General features: G+C 51.4%; 1 protein-coding gene across 1 annotated transcript; it reads right to left on the minus strand.

The window, feature by feature from the left end:
• Nucleotides 1–9,170: 9,170 nt before the first annotated feature.
• Nucleotides 9,171–19,018, minus strand: LOC139579801 (cytolytic toxin-beta-like). Its single transcript, XM_071408620.1, has 3 exons — nt 18,710–19,018; nt 12,240–12,351; nt 9,171–12,109 (listed from the first exon to the last, which is right to left on the minus strand). The coding sequence occupies exons 2-3, from the start codon at nt 12,337–12,339 to the stop codon at nt 9,171–9,173; spliced, it is 3,039 nt and encodes a 1,012-aa protein (XP_071264721.1). The 5' UTR covers nt 12,340–12,351; nt 18,710–19,018.
• Between the last annotated feature and the right edge of the window lie 1,384 nt (nt 19,019–20,402).

Below are 20,402 nucleotides of genomic sequence, written 5' to 3' on the forward strand. Positions count from 1 at the left end.
CTAAATATGTGTATTGACCAACCATATCTGCTAAATATGTGCATGTGACCAATCACATCTGCTAAATATGTGCATGTGACCAATACAATTTGATTTTCACTCAAGCTCCGTAGACTGGTCTGCCCTGCCTGTCTGACTCTGCTGGGACACCTGTCACCATCTGATCCTGCTGGGACACCTGTCACCATCTGACCCTGCTGGGACACCTGTCTCCATCTGATCCTGCTGGGACACCTGTCACCATCCTGCTGGGACACCTGTCACCATCTGACCCTGCTGGGACACCTGTCACCATCTGATCCTGCTGGGACACCTGTCACCATCTGACCCTGCTGGGACACCTGTCACCATCTGACCCTGCTGGGACACCTGTCACCACCTGATCCTGCTGGGACACCTGTCTCCATCTGATCCTGCTGGGACACCTGTCACCACCCTGCTGGGACACCTGTCACCATCTGATCCTGCTGGGACACCTGTCACCATCTGATCCTGCTGGGACACCTGTCACCATCTGATCCTGCTGGGACACCTGTCACCATCCTGCTGGGACACCTGTCTCCATCTGATCCTGCTGGGACACCTGTCACCACCCTGCTGGGACACCTGTCACCATCTGACCCTGCTGGGACACCTGTCACCATCTGATCCTGCTGGGACACCTGTCACCATCTGATCCTGCTGGGACACCTGTCACCATCTGACCCTGCTGGGACACCTGTCACCACCTGATCCTGCTGGGACACCTGTCACCACCCTGCTGGGACACCTGTCACCATCTGACCCTGCTGGGACACCTGTTACCATCTGATCCTGCTGGGACACCTGTCACCACCCTGCTGGGACACCTGTCACCATCTGATCCTGCTGGGACACCTGTCACCACCCTGCTGGGACACCTGTCACCACCCTGCTGGGACACCTGTCACCACCCTGCTGGGACACCTGTCACCACCCTGCTGGGACACCTGTCACCATCCTGCTGGTACACCTGTCACCATCTGATCCTGCTGGGACACCTGTCACCATCTGACCCTGCTGGGACACCTGTCACCATCTGATCCTGCTGGGACACCTGTCACCACCCTGCTGGGACACCTGTCACCATCTGACCCTGCTGGGACAACTGTCACCATCTGACCCTGCTGGGACATCTGTCTCCATCTGACCCTGCTGGGACACCTGTCACCACCCTGCTGGGACACCTGTCTCCATCTGATCCTGCTGGGACACCTGTCACCACCCTGCTGGGACACCTGTCTCCATCTGATCCTGCTGGGACACCTGTCTCCATCTGATCCTGCTGGGACACCTGTCACCATCTGATCCTGCTGGGACATCTGTCACCACCCTGCTGGGACACCTGTCACCATCTGATCCTGCTGGGACACCTGTCACCACCCTGCTGGGACACCTGTCACCACGCTGCTGGGACACCTGTCACCATCTGATCCTGCTGGGACACCTGTCACCATCTGACCCTGCTGGGACACCTGTCACCACCCTGCTGGGACACCTGTCACCATCTGATCCTGCTGGGACACCTGTCACCGTCTGATCCTGCTGGGACACCTGTCACCACCCTGCTGGGACACCTGTCACCATCTGATCCTGCTGGGACACCTGTCACCATCTAACTCTGCTGGGACACCTGTCACCATCTGACCCTGCTGGGACACCTGTCACCATCTAACTCTGCTGGGACACCTGTCACCATCTGACCCTGCTGGGACACCTGTCACCATCTAACTCTGCTGGGACACCTGTCACCATCTGACCCTGCTGGGACACCTGTCTCCATCTGATCCTGCTGGGACACCTGTCACCATCTGACCCTGCTGGGACACCTGTCACCATCTGACCCTGCTGGGACACCTGTCACCACCTGATCCTGCTGGGACACCTGTCACCACCCTGCTGGGACACCTGTCACCATCTGACCCTGCTGGGACACCTGTCACCATCTGATCCTGCTGGGACACCTGTCACCATCTGACCCTGCTGGGACACCTGTCACCACCCTGCTGGGACACCTGTCACCATCTGATCCTGCTGGGACACCTGTCACCATCTGATCCTGCTGGGACACCTGTCTCCATCTGATCCTGCTGGGACACCTGTCTCCATCTGATCCTGCTGGGACACCTGTCACCATCTGATCCTGCTGGGACACCTGTCACCACCCTGCTGGGACACCTGTCACCATCTGACCCTGATGGGACACCTGTCACCATCTGACCCTGCTGGGACACCTGTCACCACCCTGCTGGGACACCTGTCACCATCTGACCCTGCTGGGACACCTGTCACCACCCTGCTGGGACACCTGTCACCATCTGACCCTGCTGGGACACCTGTCACCATCTGATCCCGCTGGGACACCTGTCACCACCCTGCTGGGACACCTGTCACCATCTGATCCAGCTTGGACACCTGTCACCACCCTGCTGGGACACCTGTCACCATCTGATCCTGCTGGGACACCTGTCACCATCTGATCCTGCTGGGACACTTGTCACCATCTGACCCTGCTGGGACACCTGTCTCCATCTGACCCTGCTGGGACACCTGTCACCATCTGACCCTGCTGGGACACCTGTCACCATCTGACCCTGCTGGGACACCTGTCACCACCTGACCCTGCTGGGACACCTGTCACCACCCTGCTGGGACACCTGTCACCACCCTGCTGGGACACCTGTCACCATCTAACTCTGCTGGGACACCTGTCGCCATCTGATCCTGCTGGGACACCTGTCTCCATCTGACCCTGCTGGGACACCTGTCACCATCTGACCCTGCTGGGACACCTGTCACCATCTGATCCTGCTGGGACACCTGTCACCATCTGACCCTGCTGGGACACCTGTCACCACCCTGCTGGGACACCTGTCACCATCTGACCCTGCTGGGACACCTGTCACCATCCTGCTGGGACACCTGTCACCATCTGATCCTGCTGGGACACCTGTCACCATCTGATCCTGCTGGGACACCTGTCACCATCTGACCCTGCTGGGACACCTGTCTCCATCTGACCCTGCTGGGACACCTGTCACCACCCTGCAGGGACACCTGTCACCACCTGATCCTGCTGGGACACCTGTCACCATCTGACCCTGCTGGGACACCTGTCACCATCCTGCTGGGACACCTGTCACCATCTGACCCTGCTGGGACACCTGTCACCACCCTGCTGGGACACCTGTCACCATCTGACCCTGCTGGGACACCTGTCACCACCCTGCTGGGACACCTGTCACCATCTGATCCTGCTTGGACACCTGTCACCACCCTGCTGGGACACCTGTCACCATCTGATCCTGCTGGGACACCTGTCACCATCTGATCCTGCTGGGACACCTGTCACCATCTGACCCTGCTGGGACACCTGTCTCCATCTGACCCTACTGGGACACCTGTCACCATCTGACCCTGCTGGGACACCTGTCACCATCTGACCCTGCTGGTACACCTGTCACCACCCTGCTGGGACACCTGTCACCACCCTGCTGGGACACCTGTCACCATCTAACTCTGCTGGGACACCTGTCACCATCTGATCCTGCTGGGACACCTGTCTCCATCTGACCCTGCTGGGACACCTGTCACCATCCTGCTGGGACACCTGTCACCATCTGACCCTGCTGGGACACCTGTCACCACCCTGCTGGGACACCTGTCACCATCTGACCCTGCTGGGACACCTGTCACCATCTGACCCTGCTGGGACACCTGTCACCATCTGACCCTGCTGGGACACCTGTCACCATCTGATCCTGCTGGGACACCTGTCACCATCTGATCCTGCTGGGACACCTGTCACCATCTGACCCTGCTGGGACACCTGTCTCCATCTGATCCTGCTGGGACACCTGTCACCACCCTGCAGGGACACCTGTCACCACCTGATCCTGCTGGGACACCTGTCACCATCTGACCCTGCTGGGACACCTGTCACCATCCTGCTGGGACACCTGTCACCATCTGATCCTGCTGGGACACCTGTCACCATCTGACCCTGCTGGGACACCTGTCACCACCCTGCTGGGACACCTGTCACCATCCTGCTGGGACACCTGTCACCATCTGATCCTGCTGGGACACCTGTCACCATCTGACCCTGCTGGGACACCTGTCACCATCTGACCCTGCTGGGACACCTGTCACCACCTGACCCTGCAGGGACACCTGTCACCATCTGACCCTGCTGGGACACCTGTCACCATCTGATCCTGCTGGGACACCTGTCACCACCCTGCTGGGACACCTGTCACCATCTGATCCTGCTGGGACACCTGTCACCATCTGACCCTGCTGGGACACCTGTCACCATCTGACCCTGCTGGGACACCTGTCACCACCTGACCCTGCAGGGACACCTGTCACCATCTGACCCTGCTGGGACACCTGTCACCATCTGATCCTGCTGGGACACCTGTCACCACCCTGCTGGGACACCTGTCACCATCTAACTCTGCTGGGACACCTGTCACCATCTGATCCTGCTGGGACACCTGTCTCCATCTGACCCTGCTGGGACACCTGTCACCATCTGACCCTGCTGGGACACCTGTCACCATCTGATCCTGCTGGGACACCTGTCACCATCTGACCCTGCTGGGACACCTGTCACCACCCTGCTGGGACACCTGTCACCATCTGACCCTGCTGGGACACCTGTCACCATCCTGCTGGGACACCTGTCACCATCTGATCCTGCTGGGACACCTGTCACCATCTGACCCTGCTGGGACACCTGTCTCCATCTGACCCTGCTGGGACACCTGTCACCACCCTGCAGGGACACCTGTCACCACCTGATCCTGCTGGGACACCTGTCACCATCTGACCCTGCTGGGACACCTGTCACCATCCTGCTGGGACACCTGTCACCATCTGATCCTGCTGGGACACCTGTCACCATCTGACCCTGCTGGGACACCTGTCACCACCTTGCTGGGACACCTGTCACCATCCTGCTGGGACACCTGTCACCATCTGATCCTGCTGGGACACCTGTCACCATCTGACCCTGCTGGGACACCTGTCACCATCTGACCCTGCTGGGACACCTGTCACCACCTGACCCTGCAGGGACACCTGTCACCATCTGACCCTGCTGGGACACCTGTCACCATCTGATCCTGCTGGGACACCTGTCACCACCCTGCTGGGACACCTGTCACCATCTGACCCTGCTGGGACACCTGTCACCATCTGACCCTGCTGGGACACCTGTCACCATCTGACCCTGCTGGAGCACCTGTCACCACCCTGCTGGGACACCTGTCACCATCTGATCCTGCTGGGACACCTGTCACCATCCTGCTGGGACACCTGTCACCACCCTGCTGGGACACCTGTCTCCATCTGATCCTGCTGGGACACCTGTCACCATCTGACCCTGCTGGGACACCTGTCACCATCTGATCCTGCTGGGACACCTGTCACCACCCTGCTGGGACACCTGTCACCATCTAACTCTGCTGGGACACCTGTCACCATCTGATCCTGCTGGGACACCTGTCTCCATCTGACCCTGCTGGGACACCTGTCACCATCTGACCCTGCTGGGACACCTGTCACCATCTGATCCTGCTGGGACACCTGTCACCATCTGACCCTGTTGGGACACCTGTCACCACCCTGCTGGGACACCTGTCACCATCTGACCCTGCTGGGACACCTGTCACCATCCTGCTGGGACACCTGTCACCATCTGATCCTGCTGGGACACCTGTCACCATCTGATCCTGCTTGGACACCTGTCACCATCTGACCCTGCTGGGACACCTGTCTCCATCTGACCCTGCTGGGACACCTGTCACCACCCTGCAGGGACACCTGTCACCACCTGATCCTGCTGGGACACCTGTCACCATCTGACCCTGCTGGGACACCTGTCACCATCCTGCTGGGACACCTGTCACCATCTGATCCTGCTGGGACACCTGTCACCATCTGACCCTGCTGGGACACCTGTCACCACCTTGCTGGGACACCTGTCACCATCCTGCTGGGACACCTGTCACCATCTGATCCTGCTGGGACACCTGTCACCATCTGACCCTGCTGGGACACCTGTCACCATCTGACCCTGCTGGGACACCTGTCACCACCTGACCCTGCAGGGACACCTGTCACCATCTGACCCTGCTGGGACACCTGTCACCATCTGATCCTGCTGGGACACCTGTCACCACCCTGCTGGGACACCTGTCACCATCTGACCCTGCTGGGACACCTGTCACCATCTGACCCTGCTGGGACACCTGTCACCATCTGACCCTGCTGGAGCACCTGTCACCACCCTGCTGGGACACCTGTCACCATCTGATCCTGCTGGGACACCTGTCACCATCCTGCTGGGACACCTGTCACCACCCTGCTGGGACACCTGTCTCCATCTGATCCTGCTGGGACACCTGTCACCATCTGATCCTGCTGGGACACCTGTCACCATCTGACCCTGCTGGGACACCTGTCACCATCTGACCCTGCTGGGACACCTGTCACCACCTGACCCTGCAGGGACACCTGTCACCATCTGACCCTGCTGGGACACCTGTCACCATCTGATCCTGCTGGGACACCTGTCACCACCCTACAAGGACACCTGTCACCATCTGACCCTGCTGGGACACCTGTCACCACCTGACCCTGCAGGGACACCTGTCACCATCTGACCCTGCTGGGACACCTGTCACCATCTGATCCTGCTGGGACACCTGTCACCACCCTGCTGGGACACCTGTCACCATCTGACCCTGCTGGGACACCTGTCACCATCTGACCCTGCTGGGACACCTGTCACCATCTGACCCTGCTGGAGCACCTGTCACCACCCTGCTGGGACACCTGTCACCATCTGATCCTGCTGGGACACCTGTCACCATCCTGCTGGGACACCTGTCACCACCCTGCTGGGACACCTGTCTCCATCTGATCCTGCTGGGACACCTGTCACCATCTGATCCTGCTGGGACACCTGTCACTATCTGATCCTGCTGGGACACCTGTCACCACCCTGCTGGGACACCTGTCACCATCTGACCCTGCTGGGACACCTGTCACCATCTGATCATTCTGGGACACCTGTCACCACCCTGCTGGGACACCTGTCACCATCTGATCCTGCTGGGACACCTGTCACCATCTGATCCTGCTGGGACACCTGTCACCATCTGACCCTGCTGGGACACCTGTCACCATCTGATCCTGCTGGGACACCTGTCACCATCTGATCCTGCTGGGACACCTGTCACCATCTGATCCTGCTGGGACACCTGTCACCATCTGATCCTGCTGGGACACCTGTCACCATCTGACCCTGCTGGGACACCTGTCTCCATCTGATCCTGCTGGGACACCTGTCACCACCCTGCAGGGACACCTGTCACCATCCGACCCTGCAGGGACACCTGTCACCACTCTGCTGGGACACCTGTCACCATCTGATCCTGCTGGGACACCTGTCACCACCCTGCTGGGACACCTGTCACCACCCTGCTGGGACACCTGTCACCATCTGACCCTGCAGGGACACCTGTCACCATCTGACCCTGCTGGGACACCTGTCACCACCCTGCTGGGACACCTGTCACCACCCTGCTGGGACACCTGTCACCATCCGACCCTGCAGGGACACCTGTCACCACTCTGCTGGGACACCTGTCACCATCTGATCCTGCTGGGACACCTGTCACCACCCTGCAGGGACACCTGTCACCATCCGACCCTGCAGGGACACCTGTCACCACCCTGCTGGGACACCTGTCACCATCTGATCCTGCTGGGACACCTGTCACCACCCTGCTGGGACACCTGTCACCATCTGACCCTGCTGGGACACCTGTCACCATCTGACCCTGCTGGGACACCTGTCACCATCTGATCCTGCTGGGACACCTGTCACCATCTGACCCTGCTGGGACACCTGTCACCATCTGACCCTGCTGGGACACCTGTCACCATCTGATCCTGCTGGGACACCTGTCACCATCTGACCCTGCTGGGACACCTGTCACCACCTGATCCTGCTGGGACACCTGTCACCATCTGACCCTGCTGGGACACCTGTCACCACCCTGCTGGGACACCTGTCTCCATCTGATCCTGCTGGGAGACCTGTCACCATCTGACCCTGCTGGGACACCTGTCTCCATCTGACCCTGCTGGGACACCTGTCATCACCCTGCTGGGACACCTGTCACCATCTGAACCAGCTGGGACACCTGTCACCATCTGACCCTGCTGGGACACCTGTCTCCATCTGATCCTGCTGGGACACCTGTCACCATCTGACCCTGCTGGGACACCTGTCACCATCTGACCCTGCTGGGACACCTGTCACCATCTGACCCTGCTGGGACACCTGTCACCATCTGAAACCTGCTGGGACACCATTATAGAACACAGTGATGTAAATAAAATAATAAGATATCATTCTAGAACACAGTGATGTAAATATAATAATAAGATATCATTCTAGAACACAGTGATGTAAATATAATAATAAGATATCATTCTTAACATAACACGCCAATGTAAAATGAGATTTTTGGATATATATATGAACTTTATCGAACAAAACATACATGTATTGTGTATGAAGGAGGGAAGAAGGGAACATCTCTGAGACAGACAACACCTGGCTGGACTCCAGAAGGAAACATCTCTGAGACAGACAACACCTGGACTCCAGAAGGGAACATCTCTGAGACAGACAACACCTGGCTGGACTCCAGAAGGGAACATCTCTGAGACAGACAACACCTGGCTGGACTCCAGAAGGGAACATCTCTGAGACAGACAACACCTGGACTCCAGAAGGGAACATCTCTGAGACAGACAACACCTGGCTGGACTCCAGAAGGGAACATCTCTGAGACAGACAACACCTGGCTGGACTCCAGAAGGGAGCATCTCTGAGACAGACAACACCTGGCTGGACTCCAGAAGGGAGGCGCAAAAGTGGACATCCCAAAACAACTGGGAGAACAGTAGAACAGTGGAACAGTGGAACAGTAGAAGGAAACTAAAGGAAATGAAGGGCCAATAGCCTTGAGACGATCAAAAGAGGAAGGTCTTGTTTCTGCCTTATGGACACCAAGATGATAACAACATGAGATTGACCTGTTAAATAAAGAACCACAATCTGTCTGTATTCAACCAATCAGGTCTTTGAGCGACCATGAGCTCTCCATTTTCAACAAGGTCTTGAAAAACCTCTTCATACTCCCCATATCTGCATCCCAGAACATCTTCTCAAACTGAGGATGGTCATCACCATCACCACCACCACCATCACCACCACCATCATCATCATGGTCATCCTCCTCATCATCAATGCTTCTCCTCATCATCCACATCATGTAATGGGGATCTCTCATCTCCTTCATCATGTCATGGTGACTCCTCATTTCCCTCATCTTGTCACGGATTCCCCTCATCACGTCATGGCGACTCCGCATCATCATGGCTCCATCACCATCATCGTGGCTTCTCCTGGCATGGTCTGTAAACGCTGACAGATTGAACTTGAAGTGAACTGGAATGTCCTCAGGGTTGATGTGTTTAAAGAGTTGCCTTCCGTCTGCATGTGTCAACAGGTTCAGCATCTTCCATTCCTTCTCCCATCTCTTCATTTCTTTACAATCTTCAGAGTCTACATCCCTAAACTCAGCCGCATCGCACACAGAGCACAGAGCATTGACCCCGATCTGGCCCAAATCTAGTGATCTACACTTGTCTTGTCTATCATAGATAATCGTGAGAGAGAAGGGGATCTGGAATCCATCCTGGTAATTGATTTCATATATCATTGTAGATACCTCGTCTACTTGGGGTAGCTTGAAACGGAACCCATTCTCCCACTGAACTCCCAGGATGTAGTTGATCATCAGAGCCATTACCTGGTCTTTGTCTCCCACCAGATAGATTGTCCTCCTGGTCCTGGAACTCTGCTCTCCAAACCTGAGCCTGGCTACTTTACCCACCGGCGGTATCGTTTCCATGGGGATCTCATAAACAGACGGCGAGCCAGAGTGCTTCAGTTCACTCTTTTCTTTCACACCGTCAGCCAATCCTGTCGTCTTTGAGAGAGTGGCGATGATGACTGGTGTGCTCCACTTGCTGATCCCAGCTTCACCACAGTCGTATCTGACTCTCACTGTGTACTTTGTGAGGGACTGCAGTCCGGCGATGATGCAGACGTTGTCTTTGGAAGTCCTCTTCATCCACTCTGCCTCCTCCTCACTCTCTTCAGTGGGCACCTCTTTGTGTTCTACCATATAGTTCTGAATCTTGACCCCTTGTCCAATCACAGATGGCATTGGACAGCATACCATGAGCTCAGTGGAGTAGGCTTTGATTTCAGGCTTACTGGGAGGGCAGGAAGGCAAGGTCCTGATGATGTCACTAACCTCACTGTCTGGACCAAGGCCGGCTGAAAAAACAGCTCTGTATTTGAACTTGTACCCTGTACTGGGAAGCAGTCCAGACACTGTGAAGGCTGCGTGGGATTCAGACGTCTTTTCGCTGCTCCATCCATCTTTCTCATCAATACAGTGTTCAATCAGGTAGTGGGTGACGTCATGGGCTCCCCTATCAGGAGGGAGCAGCTCCAGCGTCACACTGTTGTGAGTTCTGTCACGTGCTGTGGGCTTCTCAGGTTTAGATGGAGGCTCCCAATGCTTGTTTCTTATGGATCCGTTCTCATAAAGGTAAATGCTGGCTCCTTCTTGTTCCTTGTTGGGAATGGAGGCCAAGAGGAAACGTGTTTGTGTGTCCTCTTTGTTTGCTTCTGCAAAATCTTTGAAAAGTCCAGCTTGCTTGTCCATGTCATCAAATACATTGACAGACTGGTACCATCTTGTCAGATCAGGTTTACCTTGAACTAAGGCTTGTGTGTTCTCAGAGGGGGAATCCAAAGCTGACAGGATAGGGTCCTCGCACCCCAGAGAGGTGAAAGTAAAGCATACAACACGCTTCACCTTTGAGTTCAAGACCTCTTTGTCAAGTTCCCTCTTCGATGTGACTATCTTGGTGGAACACGTCTGACTGTAGTCCTCCGTAATCATGCTTAGGAATCGATCAATCACATTGATCTCTCTCTCAATGCGATCCATACATTCACTGAGGATGTTGCTGTTGAAACGGAACTCTTGCTGCTTTTTCAAGAAGTCGGACAACACCCTCTCTTCCTTTTCTCCCCCTCTAATAGACGGAAGGAGGTCCGCCAAAGTAGTCTTCAAATGCTCTGTGAAACACAGTTTTTTGAAAGTTTTCACTTTGGCATCAATTTCCTTGAAGTATTTTCCTGGCTTGCTTCTCATTTCATCGTTGCATCTCATCTCCAGCTCACTGAGGTCTTCCAGCGCAGTCTGCCATTGGTCAACTAAGCTTCCACTGATCTGACGAACCATCTGGGCTGCAGTGGGGTCCAAGGCTTTTAACGGAAATAGATTGACTTGCACAGGAACCCCCTCACCTACCTTCTGAGGCAAGGTTTTGTAGGTGTCCATGGCATCTTCAAAAGATACAGGATTGTTTTCCAGGAGAACGTCCCCATGGAATCTACAAGAGAACTTCTCAGTTTTAGTTTCAGAAGTGTCCTTCATGTCTAAAGCAACCTCACCCTCAATAGAAACATAGGGAACCCTATTAAACATCACTTTCAAGTTTCCCTCAATGTCTTGACGGTCTTCTCCACTTGAGAGCTCACGATCAAACACAAAGAAAGCATTTGCTCCATAAAGTATACCTGTGACCACATGTGTAGCTATACCTTGGCTAAAAACCTCCTTGTACTTTATGTGTTGCTGCCCAAGGTGGTTCATGGACAGTTGGGTGTTTTTCTTAGTAGTGCTGAAACAAAGTGTGACCCTCACCTGATTCTGAGACTCTTTAACATCTTTCAAATACTTAGCTGATCCCTCAACCTTAACCAGGCCTGCCAAACAGCTTGCTTTGAGAGAGCCGTTCACATTTAACACAGAGAATTTGTCAGCTGTAGAGTCAGATGTGATGACTTTGAAGTCGGTGAAAGGCTTGTCTGTTGAAATGATGTCCCTTCTGAGTGCTTCCTCGTCCCACAGCGTCAGGCCTGTAATCAGAGGAGACAAACCAAACACTAACAGTTACTTTATTGTGTTTGGGTATGACTGACCGACCGACCGACCGACCGAATGACTGACTGACTGACTGACTGACTGAGTAGTGAGCAAGCGTGCTACCTGGAATGAGGTGATCATTGCGACAGTCATACAGCATTCCCAGGGAGAAGGGCCGTCCCAGTGCTGCTAGAGTCAAAGTTCGGTTTGAGACAGGATCCATAGTAGGAGGTCACTGGTGGTCAGAATAAAACAAACAGAATAACATGATGCTTCACTGCTTGAGTTCAGTTCACTGGTGGTCAGAATAAAACAAACAGAATAACATGATGCCTCACTGGTGGTCAGAATAAAACAAACAGAATAACATGATGCTTCACTGGTGGTCAGAATAAAACAAACAGAATAACATGATGCATCACTGCTTGAGTTCAGTCCACTGGTGGTCAGAATAAAACAAACATAATAACATGATTTATCACTGGTGGTCAGAATAAAACAAACATATTAACATGATTTCTCACTGCTTGACTTCGGTCCAAAGGTGGTCAGAATAAAACAAACAGAATAACATGATGCCTCACTGCTTGAGTTCAGTCCACTGGTGGTAAGAATAAAAGAAACAGAATAACATGATGCCTCACTGCTTGATTTCAGACCACTGGTGGTCAGAATAAAACAAACAGAATAACATGATTTATCTCTGGTGGTCAGAATAAAACAAACAGAATAACATGATGCTTCACTGCTTGAGTTCAGTCCACTGGTGGTCAGAATAAAACAAACAGAATAACATGATGCATCACTGGTGGTCAGAATAAAACAAACAGAATAACATGATGCATCACTGGTGGTCAGAATAAAACAAACAGAATAACATGATGCCTCACTGCTTGAGTTCAGTCCACTGGTGGTCAGAATAAAACAAACAGAATAACATGATAACTCACTGCTTGAATCAGTCCACTGGTGGTCAGAATAAAACAAACAGAATAACATGATAACTCACTGCTTGAGTTCAGTCCACTGGTGGTCAGAATAAAACAAACAGAATAACATGATAACTCACTGCTTGAGTTCAGTCCACTGGTGGTCAGAATAAAACAAACAGAATAACATGATGCTTCACTGCTTGAGTTCAGTCCACTGGTGGTCAGAATAAAACAAACAAAGTTTGTAAAGGGAAAGGGGGATACCTAGTCAGTTGTAAAGGGAAAGGGGGATACCTAGTCAGTTGGAAAGCAAAGGGGGATACCTAGTCAGTTGTAAAGGGAAAGGGAAAGGGGGATACCTAGTCAGTTGTAAAGGGAAAGGGAAAGGGGGATACCTAGTCAGTTGTAAAGGGAAAGGGGGATACCTAGTCAGTTGTAAAGGGGGATACCTAGTCAGTTGTAAAGGGAAAGGGAAAGGGGGATACCTAGTCAGTTGTAAAGGGGGATACCTAGTCAGTTGTAAAGGGGGATACCTAGTCAGTTGTAAAGGGAAAGGGGGATACCTAGTCAGTTGGAAAGGAAAAGGGGATACCTAGTCAGTTGTAAAGGGAAAGGGGGATACCTAGTCAGTTGGAAAGGAAAAGGGGGATACCTTGTCAGGTGTAAAGGGAAAGGGGGATACCTAGTCAGTTGGAAAGGGGGATATCTAGTCAGTTGTAAAGGGGGATACCTAGTCAGTTGGAAAGGGGGATATCTAGTCAGTTGTAAAGGGGGATACCTAGTCAGTTGTAAAGGGGGCTATCTAGTCAGTTGTAAAGGGGGATACCTAGTCAGTTGGAAAGGGAAAGGGGGATACCTAGTCAGTTGTAAAGGGAAAGGGGGGTACCTAGTCAGTTGGAAAGGAAAAGGGGATACCTAGTCAGGTGTAAAGGGAAAGGGGGATACCTAGTCAGTTGGAAAGGGAAAGGGGGATACCTAGTCAGTTGGAAAGGAAAAGGGGGATACCTAGTCAGTTGTAAAGGGAAAGGGGGATACCTAGTCAGTTGGAAAGGAAAAGGGGATACCTTGTCAGGTGTAAAGGGAAAGGGGGATACCTAGTCAGTTGGAAAGGGAAAGGGGGATACCTAGTCAGTTGGAAAGGGAAAGGGGGATACCTAGTCAGTTGTAAAGGGAAAGGGCGATACCTAGTCAGTTGGAAAGGGAAAGGGAAAGGGGGATAACTAGTCAGTTGTAAAGGGAAAGGGGAATACCTAGTCAGTTGGAAAGGAAAGGGGGATACCTAGGCAGTTGGAAAGGGAAAGGGGGATAACTAGTCAGTTGTAAAGGGGGATAACTAGTCAGTTGTAAAGGGGGATAACTAGTCAGTTGTAAAGGGGGATAACTAGTCAGTTGTAAAGGGGGATACTTAGTCAGTTGGAAAGGGAAAGGGGGATATCTAGTCAGTTGTAAAGGGAAAGGGGGATACCTAGTCAGTTGGAAAGGGAAAGGGGGATACCTTGTCAGTTGTAAAGGGGGATATCTAGGCCTTTGGAAAGGAATGGCGGATACCTAGTCAGTTGGAAAGGGAAAGGGGGATACCTAGTCAGTTGGAAAGGGAAAGGGGGATACCTTGTCAGTTGTAAAGGAAAAGGGAACGGGGGATAACTAGTCAGTTGTAAAGGGAAAGGGGGATACCTAGTCAGTTGGAAAGGGAAAGGGGGATACCTTGTCAGTTGTAAAGGGGGATATCTAGGCCTTTGGAAAGGAATGGCGGATACCTAGTCAGTTGGAAAGGGAAAGGGGGATACCTAGTCAGTTGGAAAGGGAAAGGGGGATACCTAGTCAGTTGTACAGGGAAAGGGAATGGGGGATAACTAGTCAGTTGGAAAGGGAAAGGGGGATACCTAGTCAGTTGTAAGGGGGGATATCTAGTCAGTTGTAAAGGGGATATCTAGTCAGTTGGAAAGGGGGATACCTAGTCAGTTGTAAAGGGGAAGGGAACGGGGGATAACTAGTCAGTTGTAAAGGGGAAGGGAACGGGGGATAACTAGTCAGTTGTAAAGGGAAAGGGAACGGGGGATAACTAGTCAGTTGTAAAGGGAAAGGGAACGGGGGATAACAATTCAGTTGTAAAGGGGGATACCTAGTCAGTTGTAAAGGGAAAGGGGGATACCTAGTCAGTTGTAAAGGGAAAGGGGGATACCTTGTCAGTTGTAAAGGGAAAGGGAAAGGTAGATACCTAGTCAGTTGTAAAGGGGAATGGAACGGGGGATGTCTAGTCAGTTGTAAAGGGGGATACCTAGTCAGTTGTAAAGGGAAAGGGGGATACCTAGTCAGTTGTAAAGGGAAAGGGAAAGGGGGATACCTTGTCAGTTGTAAAGGGAAAGGTAGATACCTAGTCAGTTGTAAAGGGAAAGGGAACAGGGGATAACTAGTCAGTTGGAAAGGGAAAGGGGGATACCTAGTCAGTTGGAAAGGGAAAGGGGGATACCTAGTCAGTTATACAACTGAATGCCTTCAACTGAAATGTGTCTTCCACATTTAACCCAACCCCTCTGAATCAGAGAGGTCGAGAGGAGGATGCCTTAACTTCTTCTTAATAGGGGGCGCCATTTCCACTTTGGGAAAAAATAGTGCCCAAATTAAACGGCCTCGTGCTCTGTTCTAGATCATATGATATGCATATTACTATTGCTATTGGATAGAAAACACTCTGAAGTTTCTAAAACTGTTTGAATTATATCTGTGAGTAAAACAGAACTCATTTGGCAGGCAAACTTCCAAACAGGAAGTGAAAATTCTGAAATGGGTCTCTGTGAAAGGCTTCGCCTATTCAATTGCCTTGTATTTATGGATCTGTATGCACTTCATACGTCTTCCACTAGATGTCAACAGGCAGTAGAATGTTGAATGGGGTGTCTAGCTTGATGTGAGACCGAATGAGAGCTTTTGGAGTGACAGGTCCGCCATATTGGCAGTATTTTGCTGCGCACCAGGGAGCACCATATTGTTGTCTGCAATGCGTTAGGTAGACACGAAGAAATGCTCCGTCTGGGACGTTATTGGATACATACGAGAAAAACATCCTAAAGATGGATTCTCAACTGAGTTTGACCAGTTTATTCGGCTATTATTATCACTTTTTTAATTTTTCGTTCCATGCGTCAACCTTTCATGGACATTTGAGCTCCACTATGCTAGCCAAAGTTGCTAATTCGACAGAAGAAATGGACATTCTAAAACAAAACAACGAGTTATTGTGGAACAAGGATTCCTGGCAATGCATTCTGATGAAAGTTCATTAAAGGTAAGAGAATATTTATGATGTTATTTCGTATTTTTGTTGAATATGTTGACTCCAACATGGCGGAGAATGGCTGAGCGCTGTCTCAGATTATTGTATGCTGTCCTTGTACTAAAGTTATTTTTTTAAATCTAACACAGCGGTTGCATTAAGAACCAGTGTATCTTTAATTAAATGTCCAACATGTATTTTTCAGCAAAGTTTGATGAGTTTTTCTGTTAGATTACGTGACTCTCTAAAATTTCTCTGGACAATTTGGAGCATTTTGGCGCCATGTTCACAATGTAAAACCAGGATTTGTAGCTATAAATATGCACATTTTCGAACAAAACATAAATGTATTGTATAACATGATGTTATAAGACTGTCATCTGATGAAGTTGTTCAAAGGTTAGTGATTATTTTTATCTCTATTTGTGGGTTTTGTGAAAGCTATCTTTGCGGTAAAAAAATGGCGTTGTGTTTTGGGCTATTGTGGTGAGCTAACATAAATATATGTTGTGTTTTCGCTGTAAAACATTTAAAAAATCGGACATGTTGGCTGGATTCACAAGATGTTTATCTTTAATTATGTGTACAACATGTATTTTTCATAACTGTTTTATGAGTATTTCTGTATTTCACGTTGCTCTCTGTAATTATTCCGGCTGTTTTGGAGCCATTTATGATCATGGCACCAATGTAAAACCAGGATTTGTAGCTATAAATATGCACATTTTCGAACAAAACATAAATGTATTGTATAACATGATGTTATAAGACTGTCATCTGATGAAGTTGTTCAAAGGTTAGTGATTATTTTTATCTCTATTTGTGGGTTTTGTGAAAGCTATCTTTGCTGTAAAAAAAAATGGCGTTGTGTTTTGGGCTATTGTGGTGAGCTAACATAAATATATGTTGTGTTTTCGCTGTAAAACATTTTAAAAATCGGACACGTTGGCTGGATTCACAAGATGTTTATCTTTCATTTGCTGTATTGGACTTGTGATTTCATGAAATTATATTATATGATATTCCGTGTGGCGCTAGGCTAGGCTATGCTATGCTAGGCTTTGCTATGCTAGGCTATGATAGGCTAGGCTATGCTAGGCTAGGCTATGCTAGGCTAGGCTATGCTAGTCAGCGTTTCTGATGAGGAGTATCCCGGATCCGGGAGGGGGAGTCGGTAATTAATCGACATCCACGCCATTGGCGCCCAGGGTGCAGTTGTTGTTGGGGGTTAACTGCCTTACTCAAGGGCAGAATGACAGATGTTTACCTTGTGGGCTAGGGGATTCGATCCAGCAACCTTTCGGTTACTGGCCGACCAGCAGATTACAATCTTGGCGATTGACGGTCAGACAGTCCTGGCTACTCCACAACGTTTACGACTTATTCCTTTTTAGATGATTCCACAAAAGAGATAACTTTGTGGATTTTTTCCCCTTCTCTTTCTTTTCCTCCTCTCCCTTCCCCTCCTCTCCTCTCGCCTCTCCCTTCAACTCTCCCTTCTCCGCTACCTTCTCCCTCCCCTATCCTCTTCTCCTATCCCTTCTCGCCCTTCTCCTCTCCTTTGTCATCTCTTCTCCTATCCTCTCTCCCTTCTCCTCTCCATTCTCTCCTCCTCTCTCCTCCTCTCTCCCTTCTCTCCCTTCTCCTCTCCCTTGTCATCCCTTCTCCTATCCTCTCTCCCTTCTCCTCTCCATTCTCTCCTCCTCTCTCCCTTCTCTCCCTTCTCCTCTCCCCTCTCCTCTCCTCTTACTTCTCCTCTCCCTTCTCCTCTCCCTCTCTTCCTTCTCCTCTCCCTCTCTTCCTTCTCCTCTCCCTTCCTCTCTCCCTTCTCCTCTCTCCCTTCTCCTCTCCCTCTCTCCCTTCTCCTCTCCCTTCCTCTCTCCTCTTCCCCTCTCCCTTCTTAAGTCCTCTCCCTTCTCCTCTGCTCTCTCTCTTCTCCTCTCCCTTCTCCCCTCCCTTCTGCCCTTCTCCTATCCTCTCCCTTCCCTTCTCCTCTGCTCTCTCTCACTCTCCCTCCCCTCCCTCTCCCCTCCCTCCCCTCCCTGTCCCTCCCCCTCACTGTCCCACTCTCTGTTTGTCTCAGTGCTGTTGTGGAACCGGTTATAGTGAGGGGTAGATAACATCACATGGGAACTGGTTCAGCAACATTAAACTGATCCGTATCAGACTGGTATCACTACATTGTCACACCACAAACACAGGGTCGGGGAGAGAGGGAGAGAGAATTAGAAAGAGAGAGAGAGAGAGACACACACAGAGAGAGAGAGAGACAGAGAGAGAGAGAGAGAGAGAGACAGAGAGACAGAGAGAGAGAGAGAGAGAGAGAGAGAGAGAGAGAGACAGAGAAAGATATGTCTATAGAGAGAGACAGATATATAGTGTCTTACCAGGTGTAGTGTTAGGGTAAGAGTCAGATCGTCAGTTCTGTTGCCACCATTTAAACGTCCAACTGTCAGTGTCTCATCTCCTCTCTTCCTCTCCTCTCCTCTCTTCTGTTCCCTCTCTATCTTTTGCTTTCCTCTGTCACCTTCTCTCTCTCTCTCTCTCTCTCTCTCTCTCTCTCTCTCTCTCTCTCTCTCTCTCTCCGTCCACTTGTTCTTCCAGTCCGTCCCGTTTCCTCCTGTCTTCAATGACAGGATCGCAGAGCGGAAGTTAGCTCAGCTGGGTTTGGGGATGGCTCACACCAACACACACACCCAAACAACACACACATCCCAAACAACACACACAAAAAAAAAGAGAATCACCCAGAGAAACACAGCCCTGGACTGAACACACAGCCAGGGAAACACAGCCCTGGCCTGAACACACAGCCAGAGAAGCACAGCCCTGGCCTGAACACACAGCCAGAGAAACACAGCCCTGGCCTGAACACGCATCCAGAGAAACACAGCCCTGGACTGAACACACAGCCAGAGAAACACAGCCCTGGACTGAACACACAGCCAGAGAAACACAGCCCTGGACTGAACACGCATCCAGAGAAACACAGCCCTGGACTGAACACACAGCCAGAGAAACACAGCCCTGGACTGAACACACAGCCAGAGAAACACAGCCCTGGACTGAACACACAGCCAAAGAAACACAGCCCTGGACTGAACACACAGCCAGGGAAACACAGCCCTGGACTGAACACACAGCCAGAGAAACACAGCCCTGGACTGAACACACAGCCAGAGAAACACAGCCCCGGACAGCCCTCCCCCTCTCTCTCTCCCTCCCTCTACTTCTCCCCCTCCCTCCTTCTTCCTGTCTGTCTGTCTGTCTGTCTGTCTGTCTGTCTGTCTGTCTGTCTGTCTGTCTGTCTGTCTGTCTGTCTGTCTGTCTGTCTGTCTGTCTGTCTGTCTGTCTGTCTGTCTGTGTATGTGGATGAAGGCCAGAGCAGCATTCCGATACGTTACGGGTGTTTCCACCTTGTTCAAACCTCACTGATGACCTCACACTCTCTCCCTCTCTTTCTCTCTCCCTCTCTCCCTCTCTCCCCCTCTCCCTCTCGTCCTCTTTCCATTTCAGTGTAATTGACAGTAAGTCTTGTTAGGTCTTGTATGGTCATTTCCACTGGAACCCTTTCCCACTCCTCACCTCGTGTGTGTGTCCTCCTACCTACAGTCGTCAGGGTGATATCTCCATGGTAACCTACCTACTGTCACGTTCGTCATAAGGAATGCGCAGCGTGCGTAGAGTTCCACATATTTTAACAAACAAAACAAACAAGCACAAACGAAACGTGACGTTCTGGACTCACAGGCAGCTACACAAACACAAGATCCCACAAAGCACAAAGGGGAAAGGGCTGCCTACATGTGATCCCCAATCAGAGACAACGATAAACAGCTGCATCTGATTGGGAACCATAACAGGCCAACATCGACATATAAAACGCCTAGATGACCCACCCTAAATCACACCCCGACCTAACCAACATAGAGGATAAAAGCTCTCTATGGTCAGGGCGTGACAGTACCCCCCCCCGAAAGGTGCGGACTCCGGCCGCAAAACCTGACTCAATAGGGGAGGGTCCGGGTGGGCATCTACCGTTGGGGAAGGCTCCAGTGTGGTTCGACCCATTCATAAAAA

This window comes from Salvelinus alpinus, chromosome 6, assembly GCF_045679555.1.
Source record: "Salvelinus alpinus chromosome 6, SLU_Salpinus.1, whole genome shotgun sequence".
NCBI lineage: Eukaryota > Metazoa > Chordata > Actinopteri > Salmoniformes > Salmonidae > Salvelinus > Salvelinus alpinus.

What these genes read in the sequence shown, in the direction of transcription:
- LOC139579801 (XM_071408620.1), bottom strand. Translation starts at nt 12,339, where the DNA reads ATGGATCCTGTCTCAAACCGAACTTTGACTCTAGCAGCACTGGGACGG. An exon ending in CAATGATCACCTCATTCCAG is followed by an intron (nt 12,110 to 12,239) that starts GTAGCACGCTTG and finishes CTCTGATTACAG; the next exon opens with GCCTGACGCTGTGGGACGAG.